The 27283-nt window shown below is 34.3% G+C and overlaps 1 protein-coding gene across 6 annotated transcripts in view; it reads left to right on the forward strand.

Moving 5' to 3' along the window:
• The window catches only part of CASK (peripheral plasma membrane protein CASK), a 624590-nt gene that overhangs the window by 543008 nt on the left and 54299 nt on the right, over positions 1-27283 (forward strand). For 4 of the 6 annotated variants that reach the window (XM_074185376.1, XM_074185391.1, XM_074185379.1 and 1 more), the window contains 3 exons: positions 10871-11035; positions 13443-13511; positions 22932-22961. In XM_074185376.1, the coding sequence (XP_074041477.1) occupies positions 10871-11035; positions 13443-13511; positions 22932-22961 (264 nt within the window). The remainder of the gene's footprint in view (positions 1-10870; positions 11036-13442; positions 13512-22931; positions 22962-27283) is intronic. The other 2 variants (XM_074185387.1, XM_074185398.1) reach the window with 1 other exon arrangement.

Consider the following 27283-nt stretch of genomic DNA (forward strand, 5'->3'; position numbering starts at 1 on the left):
TGCTATTTAACTTTTTTCCATAGAACTCGTAGTTTTGCCGGAAATCGAGATAAATCATTTTTCACACTTGATAACTCACCCCCTCCCACTTTTCGAACTCAGATCGCCCGTAACTTATTTTTTCTTTCATTTTTATCATATTTTCCTCCTTTTCTGAAGGATTTCATCCTACTGTTATTTTTTTGGTTTCAAAAATTATCAATCCTGCTCTATATGGCTGGGATTCAATCAAATAATCATTTGAATGTTATTACGTTGTCATCGATGACATGAGTAAATTCAACTCATTCGTAACATAGAGTCGTGATTTTATGAATAAATTGTGTTCCATCTAAATGTTATCTAGATTGTTGCTGGATGTTCGCCATTGGGGATCTCAGTGTTCTATATGAATACAATTTTATCTCTTCCATATTATATATTGTGTAGCAATCCTGTGAATGATATATGATTCAAATTCATAAAGAATGCTTGAAGTACCTACAAACTGAATGAAAAAAGGTTTTTTGCATAATTTAATGTTCGTATAAATGTAGTTGTCTCGAAAGTATTTTTTCTTTCGTGTGACTCAATGTTTATATGTTTCAAAAATGCGTTTTCTTCTAGTTTGTGTTTGAGAGTTACTTCTTTGCATGATCCAAATATCTTTGTAATTATAAAATTAATTGCATGATAAAATATAGGGTGTTCCATTTACAAAAATATTATTTTATGAAATATTTTAAAAACGCGACTGTCAATTTGTTTTGTTTTCGGCATCGAAAGGGCCATTGAAAATGCTACTAGTTTGCCTATTCAAACGAATTAGTAGTATCCATAATAACGGAGTTGACAATGGTGCCGGCTTAGTTTGAAATGAATTTGAGAAATATGAAGTTCATTCATCATAGGCATTCTAATTGCTATAATTATAAAAATATCAGCCACGATAAAAAAGAGTGGTAATTGAAACGTTGGTTGGAGGGGCCCGGTGAATCTGTGAACCTGAGAGTCTTCACCTAAAACATGCCTATAAAGAGAATAAGTATAGCGAAGTAGAATGGGCGATACAATCTAGAAGACAGAACGCCAAAGTAACTCCAGCTAGACCCGTTATTGGAAAAGCTTTCTTGGCCTGTGATAAAAATGTAACTGACCCGATTGGGAGAATTCCAGAGAAATACAACGTGAAACCAATATCCAGGCCATCAAAAACTATCAGACAGAGTCTAAGGTCAGTTGAGGAGCCTTGAGAGCGTCTACATTTGTTTAAATTGGAACCACGAAAAGAAGTGTCGTCTAAGGCCATGTTCAGTTTGAACGCGATTCCGCAAGAATTTCACTCGTGCGGACACGTACGAATAATTCCGACCTTAAAAGTGCTATGGGAACGCTCACACTGCGCGCGAGTCAGTCGAACGTGTTCGTACGTGTAGCTCCGACGTCCGAAACCAATCCGGTCTTGTTAGGATTTTAAAACTTATTCATATGTTTTTATTTTATTACCTTAAAGTTACAATTAATCGTTCTCCAGGTGGAATTGTATTTCGAAAGTTGCTGAATTTATTCAGATCAGGTCGTATAGTGCTTAGAATATATTCGAAAATTTCTATTTTCATTCGAACATAACCAGGAAACAGTTCAGCGTCATTATATAGATCTTCCATAATATGATGAAATTCGCCGACTTTATTTTTTTTATATATTTCACGTATCCATACGACAGCAACGACGCCGTCGCAGTCTTCGAGTAATAAGAGAATTATTTTGACGGTAAAGATTATTCATTGTAATGATTCTACGATTCCATTTTAACAACTCTTTATTTTGAGGAAGTAAACATACCATTCATCAAAAACATATATATGGTGGCACACACATACAAATAGGATCTAATTCAATTTATTACATTTCCCTTACTTAATTTTTTTTAAGGAATAGTTCAGTCTACATGGAGCTCTAATTTCCCTACCCGATTTAGTACAATTAGGAACAATTATTACATCATCTGAATCGCTAATTTCGGTTTTCCTTGTTTGATCTGAGATATTTCTATTTCTGTCATAACTATAGATATTTTGTTGTGGACTTACTATTTCTTCATTTTCATTTGAGTCATTGTTGAAAATTTTTATAAACTTCTTATTTCTATTCAGAATATTATAATATTCTCAACATTTTTTGATACAATTTTGACGTTATTCCAAACCTTATCAGATATTTGTTTTTTTACTAAAACATTATCACCATTTCGAAAGTTGTTACTATCTGTTTTTGAGTTTTTGTTATAGCATTGTTTTTGAATTGTTTGTCCTTTTTCCAAAGCATTTTTAATTTTTTTATAATCAATTGTACTTGGTGTGAACTCGGAAATTTCCCTTGGTAGGGTATCTCTAAGATGTCTTGACATCAGGAGTTTAGCGGGGGAATCGATATGATATAATAAAGGTGTATTTCTATATTGCAATAATACCGTGTATAAGTCTTTATTATCATAGAGAGCTTTTCTCAGCATTCGTTTCAGAGTTTGAATTTGTCTCTCTACTAAACCATTTGATTGAGGATAAAAAGGACTAGATCTAATGTGTTTAAATTGCCACTCATTTGAAAATTATTTGAAATGCAAACTTGTAAATTGCGGACCTCCATCACTAATCAAAATTTTTGGAATTCCATGCCTAGCGAAAATTGATTTCAAACTTGTAATTATTTGTAATGATGATGAGCTATCAACGCATTTTGCCAATTCAATATACTTTGAGAAATAATCAACAACTAATAAATATGTCTCATTGTTAAAAAAGAATAAATCACAACCCACTTCCTCCATGGTAAATTTGGCAATTCGTGGGAGAGCATGATGTCCTTTGGCTTATTTGTTCCAAATTTTGCGCAGGTTTGACAGTTTTTTATGCGATTTTCAATATCTTTCGACATGCCTGGCCAGAAAAATATTGCTCTTGCTTTATTTTTTGTTTTATTCATACCCATGTGTTCGTAATGTAGTCTAGGGAGCATTTCTTCGCGCATGTTCAAAGGAACAATCAGTTTTCTATTTTTATACAGAAGGCCATCTGCCTCAGTTATTTCATCTTTAAATTTATAAAAAAAATTAAGTTTACAATCCTGACTTTTTTCTGGCCAGCCATCTCTAACATATTTTAATAATTGAATTAATTCTGGATCATTTGCAGTAGATTCCTTTAGTTCCGTTATTCTTTGATCGGTGGCGTTCAAATTCAACCGGAGCATACAAATTTGTGCCTCTATTTCTTTTTCAAAGTCTCCAACTTCTGCAGAATTTTCTACAAATGACCGGGACAACGTATCGGCATTGTGAAGTTCTTTACCAGGTTTATGTACGAGACAAATATCATACCTTTGTAGGCGTATAAACATTCTTTGTAGCCTAGGGGGACAATCGTATAATGGTTTGTTGAAAATTTTAACAAGAGGCTTGTGATCGGTTTCCAAGATTATTGATTATTGAGTATATTTTGAGATAAGTTTTCACCTATGTCATCAGCCTCCTCCATATTACAGTTCTCAGAATGAACCAAATGAATATTCCGCTGGCGACACATTTTGTGGAAATGATTAAACTTACCACAGAAACTGCATTGTTTACCAGTAGCCGGAGAGTTTTTACCTCTCATGTGTTGTGAGCCACACCTATAACAGAGACCTTTCATCTGGCTTGGTACTTCAGATCTCTGCTGCCTGAATGACTGACCTGACAAGCCCGCTACCTGGTGTTGATTTGGACATTCACTTGATTGCTGCCTTGTCTGGTGCTGATACGTATTAAATTTTCGCGTTCCTTGAAAACTTCTTGAATGTTTTTGTATACTACACACTGTTCTTTCTCCTGCCATCTCTTTCTCTTGTTTTTTGGACTCCTCAACCGACAAACATATATGAACTGACTTATTCAGTTCCAATTCATCATCTTCTAATAATCGTTGTTTCAACTAAACCGAAATTAGTCCACTTATTAACACTGAACACGTTAAACTTTCTTCTATGTCTCCCAACTCACAGTTTTTTGTCCTATTCTTAAGTTCCGTTACATATTGTTGTACTGTTTCTCCCTCAGATTGCTTCCTATTGATGAATTTGTATTTTTCAAACGTAAGATTCTTTTTCGGTTGAAAATGCTCTTGAAACTTTATTATCAAAGGTTCATATTTATCTGTTTCACCATCCGAAAATTGAAAAGTATTATAAATGTGCAATCCTTCATCACCAATGTATTGCAGTAATTGAGCACACTGCAGATCTTCCTTTTTTCTATCTAACTCTGCTGCCTTTATATAATTTTTGAACTTTTTTATCCAAAATTTCCACTTCTCCGAAACATTTCCACTCATGTCAAGTGGCGCAATACCTCGATAATCAGCCATAACTTATTTTTCACAACTTTTAAAATTCACACAATTTATTATATTTTTACATCCTGTTCGCAGCGCCATGTAATGATTCTACGATTCCATTTTAACAACTCTTTATTTTGAGGAAGTAAACATACCATTCATCAAAAACATATATATAAAAAGTGGTAGGTACAATGTGAATATACATGGTGGCACACACATACAACCAAAAAGGACTTTACGAATGCAATATCACCGATACCCTACCTATTTGACATGTATATGACGGAGAAAAACGTATTTAGTGTGAGCACTCAATTCGTTCGACCACGTTCGTGTGTTTAGGTACGACACAAGATGAATCAGTCAAGGAAGGCACTCACTTCATTTGGCAAAATTCAGAATTACTATCCAAGAGTTCAAGAGTATATAGGGGAAAGCAACAGAAATTCATAAATATAGAAAACATTTCGATAGGAAAGAAAATGGAATTGACATTAATGTCCTACACATGTCCTGAATTGCACGGTGATTCAACAAAATGGTTAAGATTTTCGCGGCCGAGGTTTTCGGTGTCAGTATTTTTCGGGTTGGAAGGTTCTCGATTTTTGGAATTTCTTCGTGGTTTCACTGGGGCGCGTGGATAGCTTCTTCAGAGGTTTATATATTCTGAGACGGGTGTGAAATTATCCACATCCACAAAATACACTGAGAAAAAAATATCGAATTATTATTTTTTTCATTTACCGACTCTGCACACCTACCATTTTTCAATATGATACGCTTATTGACTGATTTAATAAAAAAAGAACCGTCCTAGTTCCTTGAACTGTCTGAAGGGGTGAATATAGGGTGGAAATATTTAAAAAAATCGTAAAATGAAAATTCGACTTTGTACACCAAAAAAATTGAGATATGTTATGCCTGATAATCTATTCGACAATAAAAACTTCATGTTATAGTTTTCGAGGCCGTCTGAGGGGGTGAAAATGGAGTTTAAAGTTTAAAAAATCGTATCTTCGAAAATCGAATGTGTACACCTATAAGTTTGAGATATATTATCTATCATGATCTTTTCGACAGAAAAAACTTCACGTCATAGTTTTCCAGGCCGTCTGAGGGAGTGAACATGGGCTGAAAATATCAAAAAATTTGTACACCTAAAACATTGAGATATGTTATTCCTGACACCCGATTTGACGAGAAAAACTTTACGTAGTAGTTTTCCAGGCCGTCCGAGGAAATGGAATTATTGTGAAAAACATTCAAAAATCTAACTATCTGGCGGGTTCAAAATACTAGTGAAAAGTATATCAAACATATTGATAACTCAATCTACCGAGACACTGAATTTATTTTTCATTTTGTTCTTCCGTTTTAACGTAAAGTTTTCCTTGTCGAATATATCATCAAGAATAACATATCTCAATTTTGTAGGTGTACAAAGTCGATTTTTCATGTTAAGAATTTTTTTGATATTTTCACCCCATGTTCACCCCCTCAGACAGCCTGGAAAACTATGACGTGAAGTTTTTTCTGTCAGGAATAACATATCTCAATTTTGTAGGTGTACAAAGTCGATTTTTCATGTTGAGACATTTTTTGATATTTTCACCCCATGTGCACCCCCTTAGACGGCCTGGAAAACTATTACGTGATGTTTTTACTGTCAAATAGATCATCAGGAATAACATATCTCAATTTTTCAGGTGTACAAAGTCGATTTTTCATGTTAAGATATTTTTTGATATTTCCATCCCATTTTCACTCCCTCAGACGGCCTGGAAAACTATCACGTGAAGTTTTTCTTGTCGAATAGATCATCAGGAATAACATATCTCAATTTGATTGGTGTACAAAGTCGATTTTTCATGTTACGATTTTTTCAAATATTTCCACCCTATTTTCAACCCTTCAGACAGTTTAATAAACTAGGGCGGTTCTTTTTTTATTATTAAATCAGTCAATAAGCGTGTCATATTGAAAAATGGTAGGTGTGCAGAGTCGATAAATGAAAAAATAGTAATGCGATATTTTTTTCTCAGTGTACGTTGTGAATGTGGATAACTTCACACCCGTCATTCTGAATTATATCGAATAACTGGATATTACGGCTGCGTAAGACGTATCTGGAGAACTGCGTTTATGTGGAATGAACTTCCTGAGAACGTTTTTCCAAATGGATTCAATCTCCAGCTATTCAAATCCAATGTGAATCACTAGGTTCGCACAGACACCGCTCTAAGAGCGCCTTAAGGATTATCATGTAGTGCTTGTGTTTTGTCTTTAAGAAAATAAGTAGTTTGATGTGCTTAATATCTTTCCTTAGTAAATTGACAATAGCATTCGTCGATCCTTTTCTACCTGTCGTCATGCTGTTCGCTATTCTTGAACTTCTCAGAATGGGATTCCTTATTTGGTTGAGGTTCTTTTCTGTTGAAATTATCCGTGTGTTTGTGAATCTCTATTGCTTCCCGTGCCACTCGGCTATGATATATCTGGTTGGGGGCAATGAGTTTTGTGTTTTTAAACAGAATCCTGTGGTTTCTTTCACTGAGTGTGTGCTCCGACACAGCCGACTTTTCCATTTGTCCTAGTCTACAGTTTCTTTCATGTTCCTTTCGCCTCGTTCCATGGAATAGCAAAAAACATGACGCCAGGTAGAATAGGGTCGAGGAATGTTATTGATAATTTATCTAATCAAGGTACAGGTATTAGCACATCAAACTACCTAACTCAACATAATTACGTAACTTCTATTACGACTCTATATTTTGAATTCCGGTTGTACCACTCCTCTAAATATCTCCTAGCGTTGAAAATCTTACGACCTCAAAAGTAGGGATGACCACTGACATCTGAATGACCACTGAGCCCAAAAACATTGCATTTATATTCCAATACCACATAGAGAATGTTTCGATCTGTCGTGGATCCAATCAGTCAAACTAAAACATGTCATAATTTTTTGTCATCAACAAGAATAAATGTCAATTGTCAATTATGAAACCTTTCACTTTAGAAACACGACAGTTTTACTTTTGAAGTGGCCAGTTCCAATAAATAATTCATCTCTCTTGGTTCAAGTCTCCATCAGGGGTAAATGTTACCCATAAAATCTTGACTGGAAAATGTAGTAATTTCGTACTCCATTCCAATACTTTTTCGTTTATCTTTTCTATGTTATTTCATTATTATTTGATCACTTGTTTCATAAAATATCTTTCAGAAATTACAGATCTAATTAGAACTTTCTTGCACTGGGAGTTTTCTGCTAATTATTTAGAGAAACATTTCTTTAAGTTTTTTTTATAAAAGCACTTCAAAGATCATTTGGTACCGATCCAAATCGTGTGAAGCAGGAAAAAATTTGTGATCCAAATCTTTTTAATCATAATATTTTTTTATTATAATAACTAGATGCATGTAATATTTCTGTATTGATTTAAACTGGTAGATATGCAGAAAAAATTATTACTCGTGAAAATTTTCCTAACGTAAAAAGCACCTATAATGTTCTCAAACAATTGCGACTATATTTCCAAAACCTGTGTAATATACTGATCCAATTATGAAAAATTCAATTGTTTCCTAATCTCTTTTTATCTCTTTCCTACGAATTTGAAACGCGCGGTGTGATACATTCATTTAAGCTTGGGTAAGGACTTTCAGGAAACGACATGTTATATCCCAGCCACGACCCTTGCTAATATCATAACACTCTATTATCCTTGGAAATGGGGTTTTCATTACTCTAGCAATTCCGGTTATACCACTCCTCCAAATATCTCTTCCTGTTAGCTTTGGAAACCTTTCGACCACAAAAATGAATAATTACCAGTTTGAAGTACCTATCACTATAAAACTTACAGTGTATCCTAAAAATAATTCGGGAACAAACTACGGTAGATCAAATATTATTTTGATTTGTAGTTTAGAATTATTAAAATCCACCCACATCAACAAATAAAAAAAAAACTTATATTTAAATTCAATTTTGAATTTTTCATAATTTTGCTCTTTTTGGGTGATTCATTCAAGGTGAATGAACACGAACTGAAAACTTTTGATTTTATCAGTTCGAATCATTCATATATTCAACATAAACTAGATGGACATTTAACCTCATTGTTTGTTCTGAATTCTGATAAGTGTAATTGGGTTACCTAGGAGGTATAGCCCCACAGAAATACATGATTCAGTTTTGATGGTTCATGTACAGCCCATGAAAAAACAATTTTACTTTCTTTAAGATTTTAAAAAAGTTACTGACCAATTCCTTTTCAAGTCATATTTTTTCCATTTCCCTGTATAAAATTCAAGTTATGTAATGCAATGGTTCAGTTGCACCATGAATTGAGTCATTTGAGCACTACTTGTAATTCATCAAAGTTTTTTTGAATAATTCTTAGGTTATTATGTAACACAGTTAGTAAAAGCAACACGTCGTGTCGCTTCTACGTCGTGTGAAGGGCTTATACTTGAGAAACCACACCGGAAATGAAACCCAATTCATGTTGAAGAACCCACACATAGTATACCTACGTCAGATCCTACTTCATACGGACATAACTGGAGACATAATTGCACCAAGTTTACTTAGACAAGAAATGTTGAGAAGATTCAGAGCTGATCCATCGATGGATGAATGAATAAATCAATCTTAATGTGCACATACATTACTATAAGGTATAAATATTGAATAATTGCTTTCAGCACCAGTTTGGTGTTGACTAATGGGCTGGTATGATAACTGGAGTTATCTGGAAGATTGGACGAGCAACTTTTTAAGGTTTCCGAAAAAAATGTTATCTAACAGGCTCGCTGGAAGAGGTATCTTTAAACTTGCGCAGAAATATGTAGTTTCAGTTAGCTAGCGCTCACGTTTTGCCTGCTGGGAACGATAATTTTAACAAACCTCTATCGATTTTGGGTAAAAAAAATTCGTGTCCAATGCTTTCTCCGGATTTTAATTCTCTTGATTTTTTTCATACCTACATTAACGAGAGTGTCTATGTGGTGCAAGAAATACCTGTCACCATTTAGAAAACTCCAAAGAAATTTTAGTCAACGTTGCAGGCTTAGAGCTGAATGGGAACATTTCAAGCATCTATTGTAATTTTTTCTTTACATTTCGTATTTTCATCCGTTAAGTTTTTATTAAAAACATATATCCTCACTTAACGAACATTTTTTTGTTATAACCTAGTGGAATATCTCACAGTAGAAATAAATGAAGAGTTCAGGAGAAAAAAGATGTGTGCCCAAGACGGGAAAACGTAAATATAATTTTTCAAGACCCATATTTAATTGTACAATAATAAGTATACTATATTTTCGTTCACATTATATTGCAATGCACATATAACTTGAATTATACAACCATAAAAACAAACGAGTTTTTGAATATACCTAATAATTTGAAATAAAACACTGAAAAGTATTCGAGTTCAAAAAACATATGAATGAAAATGTAGAATAACGGATAGAGCCTTTATACTACATAAACTACTCTTTACATGAAACTAAAGAAATGTTCTAATATGTGTTATACCTAACAAAGATAGCAGTCTTTCTGCTGGATCAGTTGTCTGAATAATAATTATTTAGGTAAAATAAATTATGAATTCTGAAACATAACCAATAGGCCTATCCAAAAATAAGAATAGGCTGTACAAAAAGAGCCGACACAGTGAACCATAGCCGCCAACTTACTTGGACACTCATTTTTTTCCTCCCATTCGCTGGTTCCTTCATATTTCTTCCTCAAACCAACTATATTTTAAACTGCAATAACATTGTACCCTATTTTTTTTGCTTACAACGACTACGCTATTAGATTCTATGTGTTATAGTAATAATGGACCTTTTTTTTTCCCTGACCTCTTCAAATATTATCGTTCAATAATTATAAAATACTCAAGAAACAAAGTAAAATCTTATTTTACGAATCACACGTTGAATTATTAATATTATCGTTCAATAATTCTAAAATACTTAAGAAACAAAGTAAAATCTTATTTTACGAATCACACGTTGAAAGGTAAGACCTCGTTGATCAGCAAAAATTTTATAGATTTCACTAAAAGGGGTAACTCGAAATTAGGCTATTAGATTTCTCCGTACAAACCACTTCTTGAAAAATCATTGAAAATATTTTTTGAATTTTCGCAATAAGGTTATCAGTAGAAATCACCAAAATAAAAACTACTCGAAAACAGTGAGGAACTGTTTTATTCAAAATGACCCTCTCTATATATCTATATAGTCTACGACTATGAAACCCTTTGTGCATCTCCATACATACTAATATATTTCTTTGTGAATACCTGTTTTCATTATTAGTTTTTGCAGTTTTCCAGATTACTTTCGAACTATTTGATGAACATCAGTTCTATTTTCATTTTCAATTGTTTCATTTATGCTCTTGATATCAAAGGTCTTCCGAATTCATATATTTTGTTCCTGAAGTAACACTCCGTAGCACACCTTTCTCAAAAGTATTTCAACCATTTCAGGGCATCACACTGAAAATGAACGAAGATGGGAAATGTATAGTAGCAAGAATAATGCATGGTGGTATGATTCATCGCCAGGCCACTCTCCACGTTGGGGACGAAATTAGAGAAATTAATGGAATTCCTGTCGTCAACCAATCCGTTAATGCTTTACAAAAAATTCTCGTGAGTATGAAAATTTCAATTTTGCGGTTGAATTATTAAACCTTTCTATGAAATATAATGAAAGTTTCTCGTATGGATAATAATTTTCTCGAAAGAAAGTAAATATAGGTTTTTTATTTATTTCTTCAAATCAACGTTGTATGTCAGTCGATTATGCATGAAATGCCGTTTTAGTTTTCAGTCAACAATTAATTTGTGTCAAATCAATTGAATAGTACTGGAGTTTTATCCCAATACCAAACCGTTGTTTTAACACCACGACACGTCTTTCGATCACCAAGTGGTCATCTTCAAGAGGAAGATTAAACTAAAAATTCTTTTGAAGATGATCACTTGGTGATCGAAACACGTGTCGAGGTTTCAAAGGTTGTCAAAGGTGTCAAAGGTTAACGCCAGCGCGAAATTATCAACACTTCTTTCAATTCGTGTAGCTATTATTATCAATAAACAAATTCATTATATTTTTATAATCGAAAGACAGGTATATGGCAAAAAGTTACTGTCAAAAAATAATGCTTCAATAGTATATAACTGTTCACAATTTTTCATCGAGCAAATAGATTCATGTAACATTGAAAAACAATCAATCATATGAAACAAAACAAATTTTGTGAACAATCGTTTCTAGTGTGAACAGCAAATGTATGAATTAATTTGATTGAAATGAATCAATTGTTAAGAGAATAAATTGAGGAATGATTGTTTGAAATAATGAAAAGTGAAACGGCATTTCATGATAATGAAATATTGCTCCCATACACGATGTGCGTTCCACCAACCAAGTTTGCTTCACCAACTTGTGAATTATTCTTATAGTGTTAATGTGTTGATCTAACAATACCACTAAGTGATAAAAGGTAAAATTGGAACCTCTGACTAAGAATAAATCCAATACAAGCACTTTTTCCAATCACCAGAATTGCGATAGGTACTTTTCTCGACGAGCGTTTCACCAACTAAGTTGGCGCCTTCAGAAGATAAAGAAAAGTTTTCTTCTTCGGTTGTTGAAACGCGCGTCGAGAGGTGTATTGCTTTTTTGGTGATTGAGAAAAGATCGTGTTAGATTTAGAGTATCACTCTTGTTGGAGGATCAATATTTTGGATTTCAAAGAATGATGGGGGTTTTTGAACGGAGACGTTAGTGATTTATTGCATTTCATTAGTTGGGACTTCCATTGTCTAATATGATATAAATTAATTTGAAATCCCTGAAAGAATCTGTAAAAAGGATAAGAAGAATTGGGTCCAAGTATAACATCAGAAACTGCTTCAGATCTGGGAAAACTATCTGTAGCAGCCTAGAGAAAACCAGGCCACCAAACGCGGACTGCGATTCCAAGAATTACATTTACCGAATACCCTGCGAGTGCGGAAAATCATACATCGGTGAAACTAAGAGGCCATTGAAAGTTCGCATTACCGAGCATAAGAAACACACACAGCGAGGAGAAATCAGCAAATCAGGAATAGCAGAGCATGTTTGGACTCATCAACATAAATCAAGTGGTCTCAAGCTGAAATCATCCACAAGGAGAAACACTGGTTTAGGAGAAAATTCAAAAAAGTCGCATATATGTTGTCCAACAACGCATTTAGCCAAGCTAAACGCCAATCTTAACGCAACATATGGAAAAAGGGGATAGGTGAAAGCACTTGAATGACCTATAAATAGTCACATCTTTAGTTATCACCCGAAGACGATTATGGATACTAACAATCGAACCGTCGTGAAGTAACTTGGCTTTGAATCTTTTAATTTTTAATTTTCATTACTTGTTGATGATTTTTTAACGTTCATCTCGTGTTAATAGTTCAATTTTTTTATTTTTGGGTGGTTGCTTGTATTTTATTTCTTTGTAATTTCAGTTTTTTTGCTCATTATAATTGTTTTTTCAGCTCATCCTTTTTTATTTTTTACAGATTCTTCAAGGAATTTCAAATCAATGTATATCATATTAGACAATGGAAGTCCGAACTAATATAATGCACCACGAAACATTGTCAACCAACCACCTTCAAACAAATAGTGATTTATTGTATATCATACATATTAATACTAAATGAAATTTATCTCCTTTAGTTTACAATTTGATTAAGGTTTAAGAGAATACTGATTACGTTAAAATGTTGAGAAATATATTGTTATTGACTGATATGGTTGAAAATAATAACTTTTAGAAAAAAGTAAATAGAATAATTCGTAACATTTGTAAGAATAAGAGCAAAATATTATTCATCATAGATATTGATCTCGATGGAAAAATTGTCTTGTTCCAATAAATAAAAATTGTTATTAAATTTTCTCTTGAACTGGCTTTCAACTAATTTAATGTTATTACAAAACTGAAATAGCAATGCCGCCAAATGTATGCAATATTGGTTATTTCATTGAATATTTCTTTTTCAGAGGGAAGCGAGGGGTTCAGTAACGTTTAAAATAGTTCCTTCTTATAGAAGCGCACCACCACCATGTGAGGTAAGTTCCCTGAACTGATCTTTTGAAATTTTTGTGGGGTTACATATCATATTTCATAATATTTAGCATAAAAAAATATTATTATTCAAAACCAAAAATTTTGAGCCAAGTTTTTGTTTCCTAGGTATTAACTACTTCAAATTATTTCAATTATTTAAAATAATCAATTTGAGTAATGTTCATTGTTACATTCAACGTATTACTCTTAGATGAAAATAACTGTGTTTCACAAGGAAGTTGGAGTATTTGAAGATTATACTTTCATCTATGATCATCAAGAATCTATGTATGCGGAAGTGAAAGCCATTACTAATACTTCCATACCACTCAAAGTTACATCTTCAAACTCACACCCAAGTTTTAAAAATCGTTCATTAAATAAATACTTGTGCATGACAAGAGATAACGAAGCATTTTCCTCATTTATTCTAAAGGATAACATAAGTTGGAAATCTCTTACTTCTTCTTCTAATCATCGCGCCGGGGTCGATATCCGTAGCCCTTGAAACTTGGAGGATGGTGCTAAAGTTCAGACTATGCTTTGTGTGTATACAGCCATGAAGATTGTCTAAATTACGAATTCTGAAGTTTTTAGTACTTTTGCAGTACCAATGAAAAATTTTCTGATTAGAGAGTTTTTTCCCTGGTACTTGCCTTTTCTGAATATTCATCTGCTTCAACATAAAATGATTAGGGTGTTCTTGTTTTTATTTTTATTTCGAGTGTATTAGTTGAAGAATTGGCCTTATCCTACTTTTTATTCTCCCTTCATGGTTTTCAAAAATTCTTCAATGTCATACAATTTCTGTTATTGTCATGAGGATTATTTCCGTAAGATCATTCTTAATGGAAAACAAGCAACATTGATTTCACTTTAGTTCGAAGTACGTGCATTTGTTTTTATGATATTTATGATATGAAATATTTGAATGATATTGTTATATGGTTGATCAAATTGATATTCATTTGAATGCAGTTTTGAGATTCCAAAATGTACTTAGGGTAAGTTGCCTCTGGTTGCTGAGTACTGCCAAATAATTGAAAAATTGTGGTGAAGTTTTTGTATTTTTCGGTACGATTCAATGATATTAAAGAGGCGAAGATATACGTGAAAAATAAAAAAATTTTGAATTTAATTTTCAGCAAAAATATAGAAAACTCTGTTCATATTTTTATACAGAAACTTCTGAAGAGCTACCCCAATTTTATTATAGATTTTTTTACACAGGGTATTATATGACTTATGCCATCCTACACTATGAAATTTCTTATGCAGTCCTGTATTTCTGTAACAATTTTTTAATTGGCAAAGTTCATATAATATTGAGAAATTGAACTAGCCTCAGAGTCGGAATATCGGTATTCTTGGAAAGATTGGTAATATAATGTTCATCAGGTGAATTAAATAATTATCAAAATCCTGATTATCTTTTGAATGAAAGCAATACTTACTATTTTCATGTATCACCGACATGAAAACTCGTTCAGTTCTATAATTTCTATGATACGAGTAAGAGATTCTTCAGGCAAAGAGTTAGTAGCAAGACAGATCATTGGGAACTATTATATCTACGTACAACGAATATTAACTCATGGTCAGCCAGAAATCAAACAGGGAAGTTTTCGGGTGGAATAAAGATTTGGCATGGATGTGACAACAAACTAGAAACGCCTTGCCCACAAAAAATCCTAATTGAATACAATAAAGCTCTGAGGAAATTGGAGAGAGACTCATGAAAAAGGCAATGCAAGGAGCTCGAACAGATCCAAGTTTGCGTCAGAACCTGTAATATACTCTTGAAGGGACCTTAGTTTTCAATAAATAATTATAAAGCAAAACCGGGGAGTACAAAAAAATAGGACAGATTATAAGAGACCTTTTCCGACTGCACTTTCACGGCACTTCCACGACTTACAAATCTAACACCGAATATTTCAACAAATTCAGAACCGGAGGCTCCTGAAAAAGCATCCAGAGAGGATTGTCTGTTAGTAAAGGAACCAGAACTTTTATTTGAGAACTTCTGTTGAGTCATCAAAAAAAATTCGTCTCTGGTGTATATAACTAAAACATAAAGACTGATTCCGGCCACCTGCCACCTGGGAAATTTGAACAGTACACGGTAAAGGCCTTGAAACTAATCAGTATCATGTCTTATACATTGAAGATACCAAAAACACTACTTGACAGGTATATTAGGGATATATCACTGACTACCAGATTTCTGCATCGAGACCAATATGCCTACAGATCAGGTATATCGACGGAAACTGATATAGAGGGCGCATTTGATGATTCGTCCCCATAATAAATTGCTTAGGCGTCAAAGTAAAGAGGAATTGACGACGCTAACTGGATAGACCGCATGCTCTGGGAGAGATCGGTATACAAAACATTATGGGAGAGACAGTAATAGTTCAGAAAGCAAGGGGTTATCCTCAGTAGAGAGTTGTCCTCACTGTTATTTCATCTTGTAATTGACGAGTTACTACGTCTTCCGGACCACAATGGAGTGGTCCGGAAGACGTAGTCCAGGGAAATAGTGAAGGGAAATAGTGAAGGGATGTATGCAGCACACCCAAAATATTATAACTAGATGAAGGGTCTGAACATGATCCCAAAGAAATCGACCATAGTATTATTCACCAAAAGGATCAGAATAGAGGGCCTGAGACCTCCAAAACTTTGAGGTGAAGAAATAAATTTGTTAAATTAGGTCGAATATCTGAGAGTCATGCTAGATTACAGGCTAAAGGGGAACCAATATATAGACAGAGTTGAAAGAAAAGCAGAGACAGACTATAGACAGACTAGACGCACCTACGAAAAGGCATAGGCAGGCATGAAATAACATACATGCGAACATGTAACAAAAACATACGTATCTGGTGGAAAAATATAAAATAAATGACCGCTACCAAAAAATTACGCAGCGTTTAAAGACTTGGTTGGTGAATTTGACTGGAAAACTCACTGAGTTACTTGGGATTGAGCAAAACAAAAATTTCGGAATATGTGGAGGAACGAGCATCAAACATGTTCTCGGGTCACATGACATCAAAATACATGTTCAACACAAACTTCGCGTTTTCATTATTGAACTGCGAAGAGTGGACAATGAACAGTCACCTTGAGAATATGCTTGGCAGAAGCACCTCGCATACAGACCGATCAAAAACCGAACATGGAACGGGCGCCAGAATTTATTGTGACGGGAGGAACCTTCATTTCAGTCACCTACTCGGTCAGTACACATCAGTTTTCCAGGTTGAAGTGTATGCAATCTTGCAATGCGTATGGAACATTATTTTTTGACCTCATCGAAATGAGTGGAGCAATATTTTCACAGGCCGCCAAGCTGCACTTGAAGTTCCTCCGAACCTATAATTGAAATCGAGATTGGTCTAAGAATACCCTGCAGAACCGAGGAAAGTGTAGGACAGGAATAGATTGACTACATATTGGGTGTCAGGATACTCAAGCAACGAATAAGCTGATGAATGTACCAAATACGAATCATCAACTCCATAATAACTCCGTTGTTCAGTCCTATTTTGTTCAGGTGTTCTCTCACTGGACAGTGTCCAGTGAGTAACCTCATTCTGAGCCGACTCCTGCTTTCCCTGCTTTGTTGAAGCAGTTTTTCAGTTTTCTTCTCGGATGGTCTCCATATGGAAGTTTTCCCGTGTGTGTCCCGGGTGTGTTTTTCCACTACACTCCATGTTTCTCATAGACCCTTTTACCTAGTTTGTGGAAATCATGAGTTGTATTTTATGAAATTACTATGGATCTTCATCAAGTAGGCCGAATCAATCAGAAAAAAAAATCCATATATAGGCCCTGAAAAAGCTGTGGGGTTAAAATTCTTGATACGGAACCAGATTGGTGAATGGGTCTATAAGAAACATTAAGTGTAGTGGAAAAACACAACCGGGACACACACGGGGAAATTTCCATAAAGAGACTATCCGAGAAGAAAATCGAAAAACTGCTGCAACAAAGCAGGGAAAGCAGGGGTAGGCTCAGAATAAGGCTACTCACTGCACACTCTCCAGTGATAGAACACCTGAATAAAATAGGAGTGAACAACGGAGACCTCTTATGAGGCACTGGATCACAGGAGGCAAATAATTCGTAGACAACCCAAATTAGTTAATATGACATTCATCGAGCAAAGGATCTGTACAAACTTGGACTGGGCACACGAATGTTGAAATAGGTGTAATGGGTCCATGAGACTACAGTATTTTCCGGAAGCTTGAAAGAAATGGACAAATCAGGTGGCTCTCAAGTAGTAAAAAAAAGATTTCTGAAAAAAATTAAAAACAAATATCTAGGACATTCAGTAGAATTTCTACAGTCGTTATAAGAAACACGAATGATTTCGATTTCAATTGATGCGATTGTCAGAAGTCTGGGTGTTATTAAATAATGAAAACAACACAAATAAAAGATGTAGTGTGCTAAATAAAAGTATACACCGCACCACACTGAAACAAAAGAAATGCGAAATTTGCACATTTCTCTTCATTTTAGAAAAGAGAAAACGTAAGATAGTCCACGCATGATATAATAATATTCGTATTTTATCTTCTTGATGAGAATGTCCTTAAGCTTGCAAAATTCGATTCCTAATAGTCTCCGTTTTGTACTTGTGACATTTGCAAGACATCTCAAGAAAGTTATGTAGAGTCTTAAATGGTAACATTTAAGACTCGATTGGGATGTCCAGCGTTATTCAATGGATGATTTGACGTTGTATCTATTGTATCTAATTTTGCTTTCGTCAGGTATAAAAAGGTTCGCTTGATAGAAGTAATATGCTAATTTTTATGAATGATTTTTTTTTACTTGAGTGCAATAAAAAATATAACATTCAATTTTCAACGAAAATACCCATTAATTTAAAATAAGTATGTCAACACTACTACGTTATTAAAATACCAATACTATAGGTTACAATAAGTCATACAAATTTTCAAATCAATATTTAATAGTATGAAATGTAATATTTATTGGGATTAGCTACAACTGTATTTTCAAAAACCACTGAAAAATATAGAGATCAAACTGCTGGAGTTTCTTTTGGAAATTTTCTCCTCGACCACAATTTTATTTCTGAAATTTTTGTATTGTGAATCGAATAATTTAGGAAAAAAAGAATTCTCAGTTATCATTTGTGATTTTGATTTTGCAATAGTGTGTGTGAGCGATTTTGAGAATTTGGTATATTTTCCTGGATGTCGTTATGAATCTAATCAGCTCTTTTATATATTCTAATTATCAGGTGCAATATTTATTTCTCTATATAACATGTGAACTAGTCTGAATCATCCAAGAACAATAACATTTTGCTTTGTGTTGAGGCCTAGCTATAACGAAGTATCATAAAGTATCGACTACCGTAGTCGAAGACGAAACGCCAGGCATAAAAACCTGAAAACCGCAGCCAAAAAAACCGAAAAATAGTTATATGCGACAGTGAAAATAACAATTTTTCATCTAATCAGATTAAAAAAGCCGAATATGCGTTGCTTTGAACTTGAATTCTCTAATAAGTGAAAATTAATCCTAATACTGGAAATTGTACCATAATATTAAAATACAATTTGAAATATAAGAAATTAATGTTTGGGCTGGTATATTGGAAGACGCAATTATTGGTTCATTATTCATAGGAGGAAATTCAAATGACGAAATGTATGCTCTAATGCTAAAAAGATCTATCGAACCTCGGATAGATCATGTGTTAGAGAATCAGAGAGATATACACGAGAATTTATCTTTAGAAAAAAATTCATTACATTTTCAACAGGATGGGACACCTCCTCGTTATGTAGTTCCACTTAGACAATGGTAAGATAATAATTATGCTAATCAATGGATTGGAAGGAGAGGTCCTGTTGAATGACCTCCTAGATCAATGGACGTATTCCCTCTTGATTTCTTTCTCTGGGACCACCTGAAATCTATTGTTTTTTAGACGCAACTTGACTCAATAGAGCAACTGAAGAAAATAATAATCCAAGAATGCCGAGCTATTACCAGAGAAATATTTCCCAATATACGTCTTCAATTCATAATAGAAAATAAAATTTCAATTTAAACGAATAGTGTTTTATTTAATTAACCAAAAACTACTACATCGAATGTAGCTTTGTAGGGTGACATTGAAGAACATTTATTTTTATTATGGAAGTTGTTTTCAGCGATTTCTTATATTTTATTTGGTTGCTCAGATATGTAAGTTTTCAAATTATCACCCTGTATAACATTATCTTGATGTTAAAACTACCAGCTTTTGAATAATACCTCAAAAAGTGTCAGGGAAAGCAACTAGATATTTGGATTCCCAAAAAATATCAACATCATACTATGCTCCCAATATAGAGAGCATATGAAGGATTTTTCAATCTGGATATCCTATTATGTAACGTCCCCAGGAAAAGTTCATAGGAAAAGGTTCACACCATTGTCATGATGTAGCATCTCACTACTCTCCCATACTCCCCTCAATGTGATTCAGTGGAACGATCGATGTAATAAAGACTATGATAGCCTCATATGCCGGGGGTGATCGTATTAAACGGGAGCAATTTTTGTCCCAGTTTATTCTCGCCATAAATTTGTCTGCTCTCGAAATGACCGGAATTGCACCGTTGCGTTGACGTGAAACTGTTACAGAGTCGGTGCCGGTTCTAAGTGGGAAGGTCCAAGAGGGCTCTCAGTGTGTATGTGCAATCAATCGAGTAAGACATACAAGTTAACATAAAAAAAGTTTGTAGAATCACTTCATTGCAAGAGAATGTATTTTATTTTCGAATGACAAAACTAATGTGAAAGTGACCAACTTATTGAATGATTTTCCTGTCATTGTGGTATTTTTCATTAGGAAGATGTAACCTTAATCAAGTCAGTATTAATTTCCCTATAAAACGGTTTTCTATCCGTTCTAGCGAATCCAATGAAGGTTTCAAAAGCTATATTATCTTTCATGAATTGAAAGAAAAAGTGATACTATGTGAATTATATATCACGTCCCTTTTTTTGAAGACAAAACACAAGCACTTCAGAAAAATCCTTAAGGCGCTCTAAGAGCGGTGCCTGTGCGAAAGTAGCGATTTATATTGGAATTGAATCGCCGAAGATTATATCCACTTGGAAAAACGTTCTCAGGAAGTTCATTCCACATAAACGCAGTTCTCCATATGGAAGAGTTCTTGGTGGAATCAAATGTGCCAAGTCACTTCAACACTTTCCGTGAAAGTATCTATAGAAGAGAAACAAATGTCCAACCTTACTTCGATGTTCTAGACTATCAAGTTTGCGAGTGATGTTCGCGTCTCCAATCAGGCTGATGGCTCTTTTCTGGATGGAATCCAGCAGCTTCAGGGTATGATTAGGGGCAGAGCTCCATACATGTGAACAATACTCCAAAGAAGGTCTGATCTGAGCTTTATTAACCATCAAAAGTGTTTCAAGCTTTTGAGAAGCGGCTTTTGCAATTCCAGCGACATGATCGTGCCAAGACATATTGGAGTCCGTTTTAACCCCCAACAAACCCCCTAAAATTGGTTTCTAATTTGAGGAAATGTTTACGCTGACTTTGGTATACATTTACGTTATTTTAACAATCTGACAAACACGGATTTTGTTAATTCGTCGCGCTTTAATATTTACTTGAAGATATGGTACATTTAGTGTTGAAAGAATTAGTGTTGGTCCACATAAAAACATAAGCCGGAGTCATGATTAAAGAGACCGAAATGTAGGCTGGTAGGTCGTGGTCGAATGAAACCTGAAGTACCAAACGTTTCTTCTGCTATTATAGCAGACATCATCAGCGGTATGTGCGTTGACTGCGAGGACGAAGGTTATATCTCCAAGTCTCAGCAGCGAGTGATAACCATATGTCTGACTTAGTGTTCGTCCAATCACTATTTACATATGGTGTGTTTTACCGAAAATGAATACAGAATTGTTTTTTCTTCCATTTTCAGATTCAAAAAAATAGTACAATCATAGATCTCCATAAACTGCATATTTTGATGTATTCAACATAGACAAAATGTCATTGAACCACCTATTGCTTTAAAAAATATGATAGAACTTGATAAAAATCCATTATAACGTATTTAAAATAACACTTAAATATGAGATCTCCAATCGGAAATTTACACCGCGACATGATTGTATATTGGTCAAACCGGAAGAATTTTTCCGAAAAGAATAAAAGGGATTGAAGTAGTTTTTTTAATGGGAAGACCAATTCAACATTTGCGAACCATCTTCTGACAGAAAGACACGAGTTCAATCACAATTATGACGTATGGCATTTGGAAGAGAAAGGTTTGAAACTCTACATTCTCAACACGCTTAGAAATCAATAGATTTGAAAATTAGGGATTATTGAGGAAATTGGTATTCAGGATAGATCTTGAAATTAGGTAAAATGATCTCTTAGGTGAAAACTGTATTAATTATTCTCCACTTTTATGAGTTGTTCATAAAGAGGTAAATAGTTCAGGTGATGAATTTATCATGTCAAAATTTGTCACGAAGTCATTATGATTCAAATTACCATAAAAGCATAATCAAGTCATCACCTAAATTATTTTTCTTTCTAAGAACGAGTCATAATACTGTAGAATAATAAATACATTTTTTACCTGATACATCATTTCACCTACTTTCGAAATCTATCCTAATTACCATATTCCTCACTGCAAACTATTTGATCATTGAGCAATAATCCCGAAATCTTGAACCTATTGATTTTTAAGCATTTCAAAAGGAACAGTATTGTGACGCCCGAAGATTTTATCCTATAGCGAAATACGTGTCGCGATTTTGTGAACTTTCAAGTAAAAACCTCACTTTTGAGTGTTTTTTTGAATACGGTTTATTGATTTCATTGATCAAGACCAATTTCATAGTATCCATCTCCTCGATAGATATATCAAAAGTTATTAGGATATTGTTTAGATCTATGTATAGATTCAACATCCCATAATGTATGGCCAAAAAACATGTAAACCGTAATGTATCAGTAGATAAAATTTCACTATTTACTTTTACGAAATTATTGTTCATAATAAAACTGATAAATACAAATTCTCTAGAAACAAACATATCATATGTATTCTACATTACAAATATTTCCTTATGTCAATGAAAACTTTAATATTTAAAATGTGACTAAGAAAATATTTTAGATTGGTTGGTTTCCAAAAAATCATAATGATCCTGAGAAATCGTAGAGGAAACTCAGAGGTTTTTACTGGAGTTGTATATAGTTCTATTCTCTTTGAGATATTCTGTTAATTTCAGTAATATTGCATATTCCATTCAAAATAATATATTCTATGACTTCGGACTGAAATTGTGGCAATTTCATTAATTTTGTTTTGTTTTACTAGTTATTCCGGATAAAACCGCTGCCAGTTTTAGTAAGTATATTTCAAAATTACTTTACTGGTGCTGGTGGAATGAGCTTTAATTAGTTAATCCGATCATATAATTATCATATTATCATCTCAAACTTGGTAGATTGTTTGCAATTAGGTAGATTTTGCATAATCAGCATGTACACCAGTAATATTGGCTGTTTAGGAATTTTAAGTTTTGATGTCTTCTTTACTCATTCATAGTAGAACTTTGAAGAAATAAACTTGCATCATCATAAATACTTTCAGTCATTTAATACTGATGGTTATTTGAACCATACAAATTATCTGAACGTATTTCGGTCATTATTTGCTTTTTATCTTTTTTTGTTCATCTGAGTGGGAAAATGTCGTGTTTATCATCCTCTCGTACAACCCCATATAAAATTTGATAGAACAGTACATTCGTATATGATACTTCTTCATTCCATTAACTCAGATCAAGCTACGACTCGCTGAGCTTTGCCCTTCTAGGTACCTGTCAAAATTGAATAAATATTTGCTCACTGCAAATATGTGGAGTTCGTGAGTTCAGTGTAGACACACAAATTTTGTGGTTAATGATATTATTTCAATTATTTGCCACTATTTTATTGAAGAACAATTATGGACCTACCAGGTTGTTACTACAATTTCATCAGTAAAGCTAATGGAATAAGTTATTCTGAATTGAAAAGTGTGATTGAACTCAATGGGGTGGGAAGGAGTTGACAGGAAACTAAAATGAACTCCATAAAAAATCTTAGATGAACTGAGGAAATCTAAACATCACTTTTGACAGAATGCTTCTTGAAGTAAAACGAAAAGAAATATACGTTGGTGTGAGTAAAGCGATGTTCTATAAAAAAAATTTCAAGAAAAAACTATTAGTTTTCCATCCACATACAGTGTGACACACTTAAGATAAAGATATTGTGATCCTTTTCGGAAGCAGAGATTTGATTTTTGGGACAGGGGTAGGTCTTCCTGGGGCGCACTTTTCACAATACTTAGCCCGAGTGACAGCCTCAAATCCAGCCTACTGCGATCCCGCGAAAAGTGCAATTTTTCAATATATCTATCTATATATCCTGCAATATCCTACCAACAAATGTGGTTTGTAAAAAATCAAGAAATATCATAGTACCTATTACAATAGTAAAAAATAGTGAATAGAAAATACATTAGTATAAATTATAACAATAATAAAAAATAACCACTCAATGTGAATTATATTTTATATTTCAAGGTTCCAAGAGAAATAAATTTTACGGTTTTCATAGAAATTTTCAACTGTTTGCTACAGTTAACAAAAAATTTGAAAATTCTTCCTCGAGCACCAATGAAAAGACCAATAACTTTTATTCCATCATTAATTTTATGAGAAAAGAAAATTAATGTTTTTCACCACTTTCATTTGTATAGTCGAAGTAAACGATATTGTGCACACTTGAAGTTGGCGGCACTCTCAAAGGCCAAAAAACCAATACATGGAAATGAACCTTCTGCGAACTAGTCCACGTGGACTGTAGAATTAGCGGTTCATATTGTATAATTTTTATTAACCGAGTTTTATGATTGGCTGAAGAATCATAAAATTGAATTTGAAGTCATGTTACGGTGATGAATAGAAATCGGAGAATGCGGGGATGGTTATCGCCTTCATGTTCAGTTCAGGAACTGATTGCGATTTGAGAGTTGAAATTCGATATTGGTGCAGTTATAATTACCTAAAATGTTCGTTATCTGTTCAAAATGTGGCGTCCTTGGACAACGGCAAATTTTCTATTTGGACGAATCTTGGTATAACACTCACGACACAGTTAAGAAAGGGTGGACTAATTGTTCGAAAATGTGTACGCCTAACATGCATGCAAACAAAGGATCGCGACTAATCATTGTACATTACGGAGGAAGTGAAGGATGGGTTTTGAATTAAAACGAGTGTGATAACCACGCAAAGTTTTTCCAGTGTATTGATTCCAATAGCGATGGTGAACAATACGAAAAAGAGATATCAGTGAATAAGATTCGGATGCATTTGAATATTGAAACACAGAGAGTATGTTTCAATGTATATTAGAATCTAAATCTCAAGTTTGGTTTCGAGGGAAACAAACTATCACAAGCAATATGACGGAAATTCCTTTCTCAACTGTACGTAAAATAGTCAAAAACAAATCTTATGAATGCAAGACGCGATGTTTACAGGATTATCAAAACCTTTAGATTTTGTTTATATGTCGAACATTAGACTGTCAGGCATGTCCTATGCGAGTGCCCGGAGTTATCGTCAATGAGAGAGTGTGTGTTCGGCGAGTCTTGGCCTACACCTGCCAATATAAAGGATATGTCTCCCCTTCCTGGAGAGGACTGGATGAATGATGACTTAGGAGGATAACTCCTCGGGAGGTTGTACAGTAGGTCACATGTGGCCTAAGTGCTGTGGGCTTACACTCACCCTCCCTACTCTACAGATACAGATACCTTTAGATGTTTATCTAATAAAATCATTGAAAAAACAATATACGACTATTACAAAAGCAATGAGATTCCTACAACTGAAATCATAAGGAAGAAATTCAATACTTCTGGCCATAACGTGAGCTGCTGTAACAAAACTCTTAAGAATTAGTTAAAGAAACTAGGAATTGCGTAACGAATACTTAGAACAAATAACTAAATATAGACATGAACAACGGCAAATTTTCTTTTTAGGCGAATCTTGGTATGACACTCACGACACAGTTGAGAAAGGGTGGACTAATGGTTCGAAAATGTGTACGCCTAACATGCCTACAAACAAAGGATCGCGACTAATCATTGCACATTGCGGAGGAAGTGAAGAATGGGTTCCGAATTCTTTGAAATTATGTAGAAGAAAACTTGAGAACTACAATATTGACTATCATAAGAACATGGAAGCTAATATATTCGAGAAATGGTTTGAAAACACATTGATCTCAAATTTGGATGCGAATGGTGTAATAGGTCTTGACAATTCTTCCTATCATTGTATTTTGAAGATTACTATACCAAAAACCAACTACTTGAAGTTTTACCGACAAAAACATTTGAAAAAGTGTATGCCCTTCATAATATTGCTGAAAAGTAAGGAAACAACAACTTTTTCAAATAACTTATTTCGGTATCATCACCGCGAAGCACAATATTTGCCCTTTTCGCAGGAACGTAGTAGGCTGGGTTTGCGGTTGTCACTCGGGCTAAGTATTGCAAAGCATGCGGCTCATGAAGGTCTATGCCTCTACCAAAAATCAAATATCTGCTTTCAAACATGACTTAAATATGGGAGTGTCTTCATCTTGAGTTTGTCATACTGTATATAAATGAAACCTGAGTATTTTTGAAATGCAGCCGAAAAATAATTTGACATGATGATGATATATAATCAATAGTGAGAGCGCTACCGTGAACGTTTTTCGCTTTATTATGTGTTTCCATATGTTGCGTATCTCTACGCTAACTTGGCTGAATGCATCGTTGGACAACATGTATGCAGCTTCTTTGAATTTTCTCGTAAGCCAGCATTCCTTCCTGTGCATGATCACAACTTGGGACCACTTGATATTATGTGATCGTCCAAACATGCTCTACTATTCCCCATAAATATAACATCTACTGATCCCAAGCTGAGATCATCCACAGGGAGGAACACGTGTTTTGCTAACCAAGTTGGCATCATCAGTAGATGACTAAAAGTAACTACTTTTGTTCCGGTGTGATGTGGGAGGAAACGTTTTTATAGTTGATTCAACTATCAAGTCCATCAAGAAAATTGAATTGAAATTTTGAAATGTTTCTGGAATGTAGGCATTCGAATATATCCTAAACCAGGGTTGTCCAACTGGCGGCCCGCGGGCCGCATCCGGCCCGCGAGGCTATTTGTTGTGGCCCACGTAAGATTTTCGAAAAGCATATATTTTCTTTAAATGCTGCCACTGTGAAAAAAGATTTTTTAATTTATATTTCATGGTTTAGCAGTGTTTTTACATCACAAGTACTGTACCGCGTGCCGCTTTGCGGACGTGTAACGAACACAATCGTCCTCCACCACTATGAGAACTGCACTGATTACTGCGCATCACAGTTCACGCAGGCTACACCTCCCACCTCCCACTGCTTACCATCCGTCGCCAGGCACCATCGTGCGACTGACACGTATTCTAGTCGGCTAATCTATTACGTTGCTAGTGAACAGTGCTTGATTAATTCTTTGTTTAGATTCCTCTTATACAATAATGAGTGTAAAACCAATAAAACGGAAAATTGATAGTGAGAACAGAATTTACAAAGAAAGTTGGGAGAGTGATTACTTGATTGCTAAC

Source organism: Leptinotarsa decemlineata, unplaced genomic scaffold (assembly GCF_025532065.1).
Source record: "Leptinotarsa decemlineata unplaced genomic scaffold, Ldec_3_MD MMD2_P_RNA_scaffold_2, whole genome shotgun sequence".
NCBI lineage: Eukaryota > Metazoa > Arthropoda > Insecta > Coleoptera > Chrysomelidae > Leptinotarsa > Leptinotarsa decemlineata.